We start from the raw sequence: 14,108 nt of genomic DNA, 5'->3' as shown, positions 1-14,108 counted from the left end.
ATTCCTCTCACCTATTGACTAGTAAAAAGCAATCTAAGACAATGCAGTTTACACGTTTCAAGTAAGTATATAGCTTTATTTGTTAGCTTAAGCACAGTGGGTACACCTCTAATACTTATCTCGCAGTCTTCTTAATGCCACAAGCAGAAGATTCAAATTAACCTGCCTGTTGATCTAATTTGAGTGTACTGGCGGTGAATGCCCCATTTAAATGCCGTCTTTCGAGCAAGCATGCATGATGGCTAGGAATTCTGCGCGGTAGCGAATGTGACATTACCGGATTTTGTCTAATGAGATGAACGTTTCGGGCGCATGTCTGGCCCCAACCAGCTGCTGTCGCACGCCTTCTGTAGTTCGAAAATTTACACGTTGTATGAGCTTGAAACAGGCAGAACTGTTTTGAGGCCACTGCTCAGGATGCTGCTTGGGTCATTCTGCTCATTTCCACTGAACCTGCGGTGCGTTTGAATCCACTCAAATATTGCCGTGTCGCTCCGTGATTCTTTCTGCAAAAGAGCAGTTAAATCATGTACCAATATTGATTGAAAATGAGGAGAATGAAACAGTTGCAATATATATAAATGAATTATGCGTATGACATAAGCGTATAATTTATAGCAAACAAAAGTGATTAGGTAAATAGCTGCAGCTAATACAGCGCTAATGAAGTCTGATGAATGGACACAATTTAATAGCCTCAGAATACACGCTCCGAAAACAAAATCTCTTCCATTTTATGCTAAAAACAAGAATATGACTGCTTCAAATAAAATTATACGACAGTACAATATTATAGATATTGTATCTAGGCGTCTTTTTTCAAGACACAGTGTCGTGGGATGCCCACATCGATTTCATTACAGCAAATGTAAAGAACTCGTCGATATAATTAGATATCTACACGTGTCCCCCCCTAAGACTTCTTATCTTAAATCATAATAACCTTTTCTCCTCTAGACTTACCTTTTGTGATCTTCTATGGGCAAGAACTACTATATACAACATTGAAATATTCTCATTCTGCAAATAAAAGTATTTCAGTTTTAGAAAACGTGCCAATGCACAATCACACGCGTGATTTACTTGCCAAATAAAACTTTGTGCCAGCTACAAACGGTTATGAATGCCGGCTTTGTAAACTGTTTAAACAAGACACTAGCAATAAGAAAGACTTTTTTCAAGAAAATATATAAACAAGACAGAAATGTAGTCTTACAATACGCGTCATTTGGAGACAATGAAGCTTGAAACGAGAACAACAAGTTTCAGACTACAAAATTTACAGAAGAAATTACCACACATAAGGAATGTATTATATGGTCAAAATATACAATTTCAAAGCATTACTTTTGAGACAATGCGTGAGCTTTTCAGTGTAGGGAACATATCACTGTTTGTTTTGTATTGCTTTTATAAAGTTACACTTTCTGCCATTTGTTGGAATAATAGGCGAGATGTATTCGTGTCTAATGTCCTTTTTGTAATGTATGTTTATTCTTATTATTGCATTTACTAGGCCCTTGTTTTTACTAGATTAAGGTGGTGTTTGTTATTGTTCCCTGCTTTCCCCCATTGAAGCTGTCCTGTGGCTCAAGCTGGCTTTTGATAGCTTTTTCTGTAGGATTCCTGCAATATGTGACCTGTAATATGTGACCTGCAATATTGTATTGGATTGTATTTCCATGCGTAATGATCAAATACTTTGAATAGCTTCCACTACGAGCAAGCTATATATAATTTTAGAAAATCAGTGCTGATTCAGTGCTCTGGCGTACATCTACTAAGCGAAAAGTATTATATCTTACAACGCTTCTTTGTCTACCATATAGGCTAAGGATAAATTATACAGTCTCTTGTATGTCTCTTAAGTGGAGAATGGCGAAAACTTACTCTCCCTCTCCTGTCATTTGCCTCTCATTGTTTGCTTCTTATCGGCCTTCGTTGCAGTGCTAAATACAATTATAATGGGTTTACAGAAACTGAAAGGTGCGGCGTCTGTCACACGTTCTCCGGCAAGTGTCTTTGGATGGTGCACCATCGCTCCTGTGGCATGGCGTTTTTTGGTGTGCGTTCTAGTTTGGCACTGCACATGACAAGAAGAATTCATCTCATGAAATCTCACGGAATATTAGACCTCGTGCGCAATGAGCCTAGAGAGGCTTGTAAATTTGAAAATCATAACGAACTTTTCTTTGGAGACTTTATGTTGCTCGAATACAAAATCGTATCCAACACCATGACGCATACCTCAGCATCTGTTGGACACGCAAAATCACTTAGTGCCATTTTGTTCCAAGTGCTTGAAATAGGTTGCACTAATTACGCCAACTAGATAATTCTTTAATAAATAGGTTTAATTCCGCAGTTTATTTCAATACCATATAATATGCCACGTTACTTCCATTCGGCTAAATATAAAAGAGACAAAAACCTTTTCACCTCCAATATTGTAGACTATTTTGTGAGATTCTGAAGCCCACGCGGCAAGTATGACTAGGAAATTTGATATTTGGGATTTTTGACTTGCCGTGAATATTTACTGACAGCTTATTTCCAGTATTGAAAGGTATTTTTGGCGCATATATTTTTCGCAGGCATTGAACACTGAACAAAACATTTGGATTGCGGAGCGGAGTTACCATCGCTACAATGGACAACATGAGCACTCTTGTATTTACGCCAAAAAAGCATCTTTGAGGGGTGATAACTATAAATTTAAGCAATATTACTATAATGGAGAAACGATGTGAGTATTGTGATGTTTTCTTTATGTGATAATTAAATATTTTGTATAGAATTCGAACTAAACCTGTTTTTATTTACCAAGATATATTTCTGTGTGTTTTACAAAAATCAAGTTTGTGAAAAGGGTCTGATTTACGTTTATGGGTTTTAACGTCTCAAAGCCACTCGGGCTTTCAGACATGCAGTAGTGTTTTACGAAAATCAAGTTTGTGAAAAGGGTTCGCTTTACATTTATGGGTTTTAACGTCTCAAAGCAGCTCGCGTTTTTAAACACGCAGTGGTGTTTACGAAAATCAAGTTTGAGAAAAGGGGTTGGTTTACGTTTATGGGTTTTAACGTTTCAAAGCCACTCCGTCTATGAGACACGCAGTAGTGGGCGGTTCGTTAAGTTTAGACCACCTGGGCTTCTTTAACATGCATTGATGCCGCATAGCACAAGGGCGAATTTCTTTCGCTCCATCAAGGAGAGGCCACTGTGGCGGGAATTTGATCCAACGTGATTGGGAACAGCAGTCGAGAGCTTTAATCACTGTACCACTGCGATGAAGCATTTACAAAAAAAGGCTTCAAAATTTTCAAACATATGCGTGCCGATGAAGTTTCCGCATATCACTTACCTTGGCGTTAATGTAAGTTGCAGTTAGCATGTTGGTGCGAAACTTCGATGAAATAAGGCAAAGCTAGTACTGGAGTCAAATCTCTGAAGGGCAAAAACACTAAAATACCTGCATTTTGTATGTTTAAAAATCAGTTGTCGGGGAGAGTGTAGGCAGATGGCTATTGAATTCACAAAATCAAGAATGTAACATATCTTCTATTTGACCTATTACTGGAAACGCCATTTTTACACAGGATATATACAGGTAATTTTTCATTGCAGAGTGGAAGAGGACCTTTATGGAAGACTTTCGGAGCAGGACGGCACTGCAGTGTTGACCGTCAGCCGAAATGAAGGTAAGGACTATGGGTAAATGTATACGCTCACTTGGTATTGAGAGAAATACTTATAATTAACAACTTTATAGGCACTTGTAGCGGAGTAGGAATAATGAACCCTATCTCTAAATAAACCTGTTTCCTTAGAGCAGGAAAGATTACTACACAAAATGAAGTTGGTTTTCATTAGTTAAGGCATCTACATAAGTGGTAAAGAAAAGCTATTTGCGTCTTGCATCATACGGGGTGCTTAGCTTGATGTGAAATCAGTAAATAACGGCTTCTTTCGTTACACTTTATCGCCCTCTTTCTACGCCGGTCGCATCGTGCGCAAATCCTTGGATCCGAAGTCATGGGAGGTGCATGGCTCTCGTTTGTGCTTGCTTAAGAGTTGTCTCGTGCTAAAAGGCTTAATTATCAGTGATGTCCTACGTCTAGAAACCTTAAAGGTGAAAGTAATATCATACGACTGAGCATGGATGTTGTACATTGTTCTTACAGTGCATCCCGGATATAGCAAAAAAGATCGCGAATACATCAATATATCAATAATTTGATACATAAAATATCTTATCAGGTGAACTTCCTTGTAAGGCAGAAACATGAATGCGATGTACTCACGCCAGCTGCGCGTTTTCTGCAGCGACGGGCTGCAGTCGGAACATGGGTAGCCCACCGCGGCGAGGCGTACGAGCACGCATCTTATAGCATGCAACCCTACTAACCTACCTTCTGAAGTATCCTGCATCCCTATCATACCGAATTCTGTATACCTGTTTAGTGTACAGGTTGTACTGGCATCAAACGGAGCGAAGCTTTCATTCCAGAGGTCGGTGACCTTCCGTTCTATAGAAAAACGCAAAGACGGGCTAGAAAAGTCATGCACCTGTGTAAAACAACACGAAATCTGAAAAAAAAAGAATGAAATACCGAAAACAAAATTCTGTTCAGAAGCCACGAATCGAATTTCGGCCTGGGCGCACAAAGCCTGGCACTGTAACTTCTGTTACACAACAACTTTTATTTGCTGCGCTCAAATATTCAATATTTACAAAAGACACCCGAGCCATATATCAATAAGGTAACATGACTAAAATTGTTTCAGTGGCTTCAATGACTCGTAGTGCTGGAGCCTGTCAGGGGCTGGATCGAGAAGGAGTGCTGTGAAATTATCTCTACTCCATGACCTCTTCAGAACACCATGATTACATTTCTTCTTATGACAAGTACTTTCTTATTTCAAACTTCATATATTTTTCTCGACTTGAGGTTGTGATTGACCAATTTCCCTTTACACGATGTCTCACAAGGATTCAGCAGTGAACTTTTATGAATTGCATTTCTGCGGACTAAACTCAAAATATTCTAATTTACTTGCACTCATGTATTGCTAACGTATCGATAATGCTAATGTATGGCATATATTTGCGCTACATGCAGCAATATCCACTACAATATACCTGTACTACAGTACGTTTTATATTTACCGCCAGAGGAGCAGCGTCGTCAATAAATAAATTTTCTAATCAGCGTTTTGCATATGAAAATATTCGAGGATTGTCGCCCAATATGCGATATTCTCTGCATATTTTTATGAAGAGCAATGATTTAAGGAAACGCTACTATCTTCCTTGAACTTTCGCTTTGAGGGCAGTAGATCTGCAGCTGCAGATATGAAGGTGCATCTGATAATAGGAAAAGCTCCAGCGACTGTTGCATGCGCAAATAAGATGCGATGAGCGTTCGATGGCTTGACGGCTTCTTTGGCTTGACATCGAGGTATTTCTGAACAAAACGCCTACCCCACCTATACAGAAAAGGTGCAACGTATTACATATACATATATATATATATATATATATATATATATATATATATATATATATATATATATATATATATATATATATATATTGTAAAAGAAGGCTAGGTCGAGAGGGCGAGGTCGTGACGACAAGGACAGCGAGCCTTGTCTAGCGTTTTAATCAAATTACAAACCCAGGTGCGCGCCGGCGCCGGCGCCGCGGGACGATGATGATGGTATGTACAAATGAAAGAAGGTCCACAGAAGGCTCACAAAATATATATATATATATATATACTTATATTGTTACGTGGAATATCTACAGTCTGAAAGCTCTCCGCACAGCTAACGTTGATGAGGGCACTGATTTCACGACACTCAGCGTCGTCGTCTTCTCGGAGTCTGTTGTACTTCTTCATCCTCACCACGAACAGCGAATACAGCTAAGCAGCTAAGTAAGACTACCCCCCCCCCTCCCCCCGCGGGAAAAGCACAGTCCCTGTGCGGTCTATGTTAGCGAAATAGAACGTTGATAATAGGGCTTTAGACGGGACACATGTACTATTTCGGAGGTTGGAGCTGTGGACGGGGACTTCGGAACCACAGATTCAACTTCGTAGGTGACGTCGGTCACGGGGCGCAAAACACGGTAAGGGCCAGTGTAACGGGGCAAATGTTTTTCACACACGCCCACTCGACGGCACGGGAGCCACAACAAAACAAGAGATCCAGGAGTGTAGTGGACATCACGGTGGCGGCTGTCGAGCCGGATCTTTTAGAAGTATTGGGATGCAGAGAGCCTGGTATGAGCTATCCGGCGGGCATCATGAGCGCGGGTGACGGCATCACTGGTGTAAGTACTGGCGGCGTCTGCCGCGGGTAGGGAGGTGTCGAAGGGTAGTAACGGTTGTCGGCCAAATAATAAATAAGATGGGAAGTATCCAGCGGTAGAATGGACAGATGAATTGTAGGCGAATGTGACAAAGGGGAGATGCACGACCCAATCTCGATGGTCGTCATACAAATACATGGCCAGCATGTCTGTGAGGGTACGGTTTAGACGTTCCGTGAGGCCATTGGTCTGGGGGTGATATGCGGTGGTGAATTTGTGGCGGACGGAGCACGAACGGAGAATTTCGTCAACCACTCGCGACAGGAAACAGCGGCCACGGTCAGTTAGTAGTTCACGAGGAGCACCATGATGAAGAATTACGTTTTCTAGAAGGAAGTCAGCGACGTCTGTGGCGCATCTGGTCCGGATGGCTCGGGTAATAGCGTACCGAGTAGCGTAATCGGTGGCAACGGCGATCCATTTGTTCCCCGAGGCGGAAACTGGAAAGGGGCCCAGGAGCTCAACGCCTATACGGGAAAACGGGTCACTTGGTATGGGTATCGGCTGCATATGACCTGAAGGCAAACTTGTGGGCTTCTTACGACGCTGACACAGTTCACAAGCGGCAATGTAATGCTGGACAGAGCGGTACAGCCCGGCCAGTAGAAACGTCGGCGCAGGCTGTCGTGTGTGCGACAGACACCCAAGTGGCCAGCCGTGGGAGCTTCATGGAACTGTTCAAAGATGGTGGAACGCAGGTGTTGTGGAACGACGAGCAAAAGGTCTGTGCCATCTGGTCGCATATTACGTCGGTATAGGGTGTTCTCGTGGAGCACAAATAAGGCGAGAGATTGGACAGGGCGGTCGGAGGTAAGACGGAGGATAATGAAATGCAGAGAAGGATCTAGGTGCTGTTCTTTGGTAATGTTAGCAAAGGCGGAGACAGACAAGACACATGCATCATCGTCAGAGTCTGTAACACTAGGGGAGTCGACGGGATGACGTGACAAACAGTCTTCATCTTGGTGAAGCCGGCCGGACTTGTAGACGACGGAAAAGGTGTGTTCTTGTAATCGTAGCGCCCAGCGCCCCAAACGGCCAGTAGGATCTTTGAGAGAGGAAAGCCAGCACAAGGCATGATGGTCTGTTATCACAGTAAAATGGCTGCCAAACAAATAAGGGCGGAATTTCGTAATAGCCCAGACAAGCGCCAGGCAGTCTCGCTCTGTAATAGAATAATTTTGTTCGGTTGTTGAGAGGAGGCGGCTGGCATACGCAATCACTCTTGTATGGCCGTGTTGTTGCTGAGCGAGAATAGCTCCTATTCCATGGCCACTTGCGTCGGTACGGAGTTCAGTATTGGCGGAAGGGTGAAGTGGGCCAAGACTGGTGGAGTAGTTAGCGCAGCAATAAGCTCTGAGAAAGCTCCAACTTGTTCAGGCCCCCAATAAAATGAAACGTCTTTCTTGAGGAGTTGGGTGAGCGGACGAGCAAGGACTGCGAAGTTCAGGACGAATCGTCGGAAATAGGAACATAGGCCAATAAAGCTTCGGACATCGCTGGATGAACGCGGAGCGGGAAAAGCTCTGACGACACGTATCTTGTCAGGGTCAGGCTCAACACCGGAAGCATTAACCAAGTGACCAAGCACTTTGATTTCCCGATGACCGAAACTGCATTTCTTTGAGTTGAGTTGAAGGCTCGAGAATGGTAGAAAGGCGTGAGAGGTGGCTGTCAAAAGTGGACGAGAAAACAATGACGTCGTCTAAGTAACAAAGTTAAGTTGTCCACTTGAAGCCGCGCAGCAATGAGTCCATCATCCGTTCGAAAGTTGCAGGGGCGTTACATAGGCCAAAAGGCATGACTTTAAATTGATAGAGGCCGTCAGGTGTGATGAACGCTGTCTTTTCACGGTCTCTCTCATCGACAGAAATCTGCCAGTAGCCGGAACGAAGGTCGATGGATGAAAAGTAGCTGGCTCCGTGCAAACTATCAAGCGCGTCGTCGATGCGCGGAAGAGGACATACATCTTTTTTGGTTATCTTATTCAAATGACGGTAGTCAAAGCAAAATCTCCAACTGTTATCCTTCTTCTTGACCAACACGACAGGGCTCGATTATGTCGTTCGTTAACATCTTTTCGACCTCCGTTTGAATGAAGCGTCGCTCGGCAAGCGAAACACGATAGGGCCGCCTGTGGATAGGACTGGCGTCCCCGGTGTCAATGCGGTGGGTTACAACTGTCGTTTGACCCAATAGGCGGGTGCCGAAGTCAAAACGGTCACTGTAGGTGAACAAAAGCTTGTGTAAATCAGCGGCGAATTCAGGTTGCAGATCAGCTGATATGATCCTGCTAAGCGGGTTAGGGCGCGATGTGTACGACGAGGGGGTGTTGGCAGGGACGGCAGTTGTATGATCTGTAGACAGAGTTGAAATGGCACAATCGGTCATCGGGGACAGCGAAGCGAATGAAATTCCCTCGGGCAGAACTTGAGTAGAAAAGCTGAAGTTAAGGACTGGGAGAGTGGTGCGGTTCTGGGAGATGTGCACAATTAGATGAGGAAGGGTGACGTGCCGCTGTAGCATGACATCAGTAATGGGACAAGCGAGATAGTCGCCATCTGGGATGGGTAGAAATGGCGACATAGGGATGTAAACGGCAGTTTCAGGAGGAAGGCGGCTAAACTGTGCTGATCGAAGTCGGGGTGAGCAGGAGGGGTCTTCAGAGCAGAGCGGAAGGTCCAAGCGAAGTAGGCCGCTAGAGCAGTCAATAAGTGCAGAGTGGGCTGTTAAGAAATCAATGCCAAGGATAACGTCGTGGGGGAATTCATGTAGGACGGTGAACAACACTGGGGCATGACGGTCAGCAATTGTAACTCGCGCCATACACATGCCAACCACGGCAGCAGGGCTGCCATTGGCGACGCGAACTGTGGACGAGACGGCTGGCGTAAGGACTTTCTTGAGGCGACAGCGAAACGAGGAGCTGAGAACGGACAGTTGGGCGCCTGTATCAATCAGAGCAGAAACGGGAACTCCATCCACAAGGACGTCGATAGGGTTATTTTGTAGGGCAGGGGTCAACAGAGGTTTTTCAGTCCGGGTCATAAATGCAGCGTCACCTCCGGGAGCTGCGTTGGCTAGTTTTCCGGTAAGTGGCCAGAATAGGACGGTGGCGAACTGCGGCGAGGATGAGAAGAACGCGAACGTCGTGCTTGCGGGGATGGTGAACGGTTGGCAGGACGGACAGTGTAAACAGGGTCAGCACGGGTCTGGTTGGGGCGAGGTGAGGAAGAGCGAGGGGCATAGTTTACGCGGTGGTCGACGCCGGTGAACCGACGAGATGGCCTATACCAGCGGCTACGGCAGTGACGGGAAATGTGGACAACGCGAGAACAAGTAATACAGATGGGGCGATTGTCATGGGTACGCCATTCATTTGGGTTGCGGTACCGATATCGGGGCGAGAAACCGGCGCTAGATGAAGCAGAAGCAATAACTGGAGGTGCAGGTCCTGAATCCACGGTGTCGGTTGCGCTGGCAGAAGGGAGGCCCATATTCGCAACTTCTTGGCGAACAACAGCCTTAATAAGTGATATAGCAGCCAGGGTGTTGTCGGGTGTATGCGACAGCGAGGCCGCGGGAGTCATTGTCTCAAGCTCTTGGCGGACAATGCGTTTCAAAGTGTTGTCGTTAGCAGGTGGTCGAGGGGTCGGAAGATCGATACAGGAGGAGCTCGCAGCCGTGATCGGCAGCCGCTCGAAACGGTGAGATATGCGCCTCTGTTTCGCCTGCTCGAAACGTCGGCACACCTGCAGCACAGAGTCCACGGTGGAGCAATCCCTGCACAAGAGGAGGTTGAAGGCATCGTCGGCAATGCCTTTTACTATATGGCCGACTTTATCCTCCTCAGGCATGCCTTGGTCGACTTTGTGGCATAGAGACAGGACGTCTTGAATGCAAGTGAGATAAGACTCCGTAGACGTTTGGGCACGAGAGGCGGGCTCTTTCTTGGCGGTGATGTGGCGGCCAATAGGCTTTCCGAACAGGTCGTGTAGCTTCTGTTTGCAGGTATCCAAAGACGTTAGGTCGTCTTCGTGGGTTTCAAACAACACCCGTGCGGTCCCAGCCAAGTAGAAGATTACATTCGCGAGCATGAGTGTGGGATCCCACCGGTTGTGCTTGCTCACGCGCTCGTACAGGGCTAGCCAGTCGTCTACGTCGACGTCGTCGGTCCCGCAGAAGGTTCCGGGGTCACGGGGGTGGGCCATGACAACAGCAGGTGCGGCGGCTGTAGAGATAGAGGCGTCTGTAGTCATTGTAGTTGTTCCGACGTGACGGCCGCTGCGGAGATCCAGCTTGTGACAGGGGATTGAATAGATTGACCTCCACCAAGAGATGCTACGTGGAATATCTACAGTCTGAAAGCTCTCCGCACAGCTAACGTTGATGAGGGCACTGATTTCACGACACTCAGCGTTGTCGTCTTCTCGGAGTCTGTTTCATCCTCATCACGAACAGCGAATACAGCTAAGTAACAATATATATATATATATATATATATATATATATATATATAGACATGGATTGCTTGTTACTAATGGGCCAGAGTTAAATTCAAACAGGGTGTCACACAACTTTCGATTATCTATTTTATTCCAACAGTTTCGGACGGTGGACCGTCCTTCTTCAAGGTAGAATTGAGTATGGAGAATAAGTCTGCACATTACGCCACTGTTAGGAGAGGGAAAAGGAATTCTCGCTCTCCGTCTTTGGAGAAGCAAACATTACTGAATAGATAGAAAGGGCGAAAAGCTCCAGTTGATTATTGGCTGGTGATGCAACAAAGACGGAGAAAGAGAGAAACAAAAAAAAGGGGGGGGGGAGAGAGAAAAGGGGCAAAAAGAGAAAGTGGAGAGCCGACGAATGTTACATACGCGTCGTGCTTCCACGAAGACGACACTACAAGCAAGACAAGTCTCTCTAGAAGGAAAGTTCAGAATAACATAAAAAAAAATAAAAAAATGTAATAAAAAAAACTGGAAAAAAAAAACAAACAAAAAAAACTGAAAAACAGACAACGCGAGCATGCACACCAGGACGGCCCGCTCCCCAGCGGTGCAGGTGTTCAAGAAACCGTTGGGATAAGAGTTATGTGTTCTAGACGGAGTTGTTCCACCCCGCGACACGCCAGCGATCGGAGCCAGGGCGGCGCGCCGCCGCGGCGACGAACGAGCCGTCGGCCAGACGCGCTCTCCCGAAACCCGAAACCCAATGCCGCAGTCGGGCATTCGCGTCAAGTGGTTCCCGCGAGCGTGTCCTAAGTAAAGACGTTTGTTGCGGGATAGAAAACCGACCAGAGGGGGGAGGCCAAGGAGCTAAATAGCGAACAGTATAGTTTGCGTGAGAAGGAGGAAATTCTTAGGAGCGGGCAAATGGGGGGAGATAAAGGCCTTGTCTATTAGTTATGTAGGCTTTTCAGAAAGGCAAAGTTGCCCAATGTTTCATTAATTCCATCGGTTAGAGTCTGAAATTTGTGTATGAAGTACGATTCTCTTTGTTCTCTTTGTCGATTTGTTTGGAAGCCTGATTGAAGGAGAATGACCCGAATGTTTTCGAAAGTGTGGTTTGGAAGGCACAGGTGCTTAGAAAAAGGGAGATTTGGCAGTGTGTGGACGTGGGCCTTGTGGTTATTGAAACGAAACCTGAATGGTGTTTCGGTCTGGCCGACGTATTCCATGCCGCACACACCGCAGCTTAGCATGTATACCACATTGGCACTGTCGCAGTTCAAGGATTCTTTGATCTTAAAGGTGAAATCAGAGAAGTTGCCCTTTACAATATTTGTCGCCTGCACATGATTGCAAACTTTACAGCGTGGTTTTCCGCACGGTTTACATCCGGGGTTAGGGTTAGCATTGGCGGTCGTTTTAGATTTAACTAACATGTCCTTTAGGTTTCTAGAGCGCCGATACACTGCTCTCAGTGGCTGTTTGAAAATGGAAGACAAGTGACTGCTTTGCTGGATTATATTAAAATGTTTCGAGAGGATATTATTAACCCGTGGCATGTTTGAGGAATGTGTAAGAACGAGGTTTGTTGGCCTGTCGTTCTGCTGTGATTTTTCAAAATTGATTATTTCATTTCTGTCTAATCCTCGAGCTTTCCCAATAGCATCATCAACAATGAAGGGGGGGGGGGGTATTCCTTTTGCAGAAGATTTGTTTTTAGTTGCTCCGCATGGCGGTCAAAGTCATCTAGCTCAGAGCAAATCCGTCGGAATCTATGGGCCTCTGAGTACAGTACAGGCTGCTTTTGAAATGTAGGTACTGCTGGCGGTCGGTAGGTTTCCGGTATAGGGTAGTCTTAAGAACGTTGCCTTTTCTCTGTATTGTAACGTCCAAGGAGTTAATTAAGGATTTAGAAAAGCTGTGAGTGAAAGATATGGATGGGTGAAATGAATTGTAATTTTGTATAAATGTTAACAGGCTGGCTTCGTCGTGGGGCCAAATGAGGAAAATATCGTCAAGAAAACGTTAATAGAGGAGGGGTTTCAGAGACTGAGTGTCCAGGAATTGCTTCTCGAGGGCCGCCATGAATATATTGGCATAAGCCGGTGCCACCTTGGTTCCCATCGCCGTACCGTTAACCTGAAGGTAGTGTCTTCCCTCAAATTCGAAGTTATTGTGATTAAGCACCAGGCTAAGAATAGTGGAGAGGGTTTCCTCATCCACGTTCACCGAGGGGTCCGTCTTAAGGTATGCATCCACTGCCGCGCGTATGCGTCTGAATGGGGGATATTCGTGTACAGGGATGTTACGTCCATTGTGACTAAAAAGCTTTCCGTCGGAATTTCGAGGTTGGACACGACCCTCAGGAAATGATTTGTGTCCTTAATGTAGGCAGGGATAGTTGGCATAATGTCCTTAAATAGGAAGTCAAGGACTGCGGAAATATTTTCGGTGAGTGTACTGTTACTTGAAACAATTAGGCGGCCGGGACGGTTGGGTTTGTGAATTTTTGGGAGGAGGTAGAATCGCCCGGGAACCGGTTTGATAGGCTTCATTGCTTTAAACATATCCTGGGATATCTTTTGCTTTTGAAACAGAGACTCTAATTGATTGTTGATTTTGGTTTCAAACTCTCTTGTGGGATCGCTATCCAATTTAGTGTAGAAACGTTTATCTTCCAATTGTCGGAAACCTTCTGTTAAATATTCTGCCTTGTCCATAACAACAATAGCGCCGCCTTTGTCCGCAGGTTTGATGATGATGTCGGACCGCTGACTCAAAGCGTCGAGTGCTTGGCGTTCTTCGGGTGACAGGTTGTTACGGACTGCATTAGGTTTTGATTTTGTATACGCAGCCAGAATATCCTTTTGAACAGCAGCGATATACATATCTAAATGTTTGTCTCTGTGTTCCCTTGGTGTCCATGATTTATCACATATCCCCGGTATGTTAATTTCACGCTTCGTTTCGTGAGTACTGAAGTATTCACGGAGACGCAGACTCCTTGCAAACTTATCTAAATCTTGAAATAACTGAAATTCATTGAATTTTCCTGTCGTAGGGCAGAATGTTAGGCCTCTAGCGAGCAACGTTCGTTCCGAAGGTGAGAGCGGCAGACTCGACACATTCACTACATTATCATTAGCCATGGTAGACTGGTTTCCAGCAGACCCGCAAGGCTGGCGAGGGGCTACTTTATCTTTAGCCACAGGTGGGGCTGGTTTATCCTTGGCCACAGGCGGTGTTAGAGGATAGCTAGGAGTAGGGACCACACCATCCC

General features: G+C 45.4%; 1 protein-coding gene across 1 annotated transcript; it reads right to left on the bottom strand.

Annotated features, from left to right (window-relative positions):
* Positions 1-1,998: 1,998 nt before the first annotated feature.
* LOC146170661 (uncharacterized) lies at positions 1,999-10,636 on the bottom strand. Its single transcript, XM_084586861.1, has 3 exons — positions 9,994-10,636; positions 4,455-4,527; positions 1,999-2,083 (listed from the first exon to the last, which is right to left on the bottom strand). Exons 1-3 carry the CDS (start codon positions 10,634-10,636, stop codon positions 1,999-2,001), a joined length of 801 nt encoding a protein of 266 aa, XP_084442987.1.
* Between the last annotated feature and the right edge of the window lie 3,472 nt (positions 10,637-14,108).

Source organism: Amblyomma maculatum, unplaced genomic scaffold (assembly GCF_055883805.1).
Source record: "Amblyomma maculatum isolate TAMU_Amacu unplaced genomic scaffold, ASM5588380v1 scaffold_89, whole genome shotgun sequence".
NCBI lineage: Eukaryota > Metazoa > Arthropoda > Arachnida > Ixodida > Ixodidae > Amblyomma > Amblyomma maculatum.
Note: the sequence above shows the minus strand (reverse complement) of the source record. Positions and strands in the feature narration are given on the sequence as shown.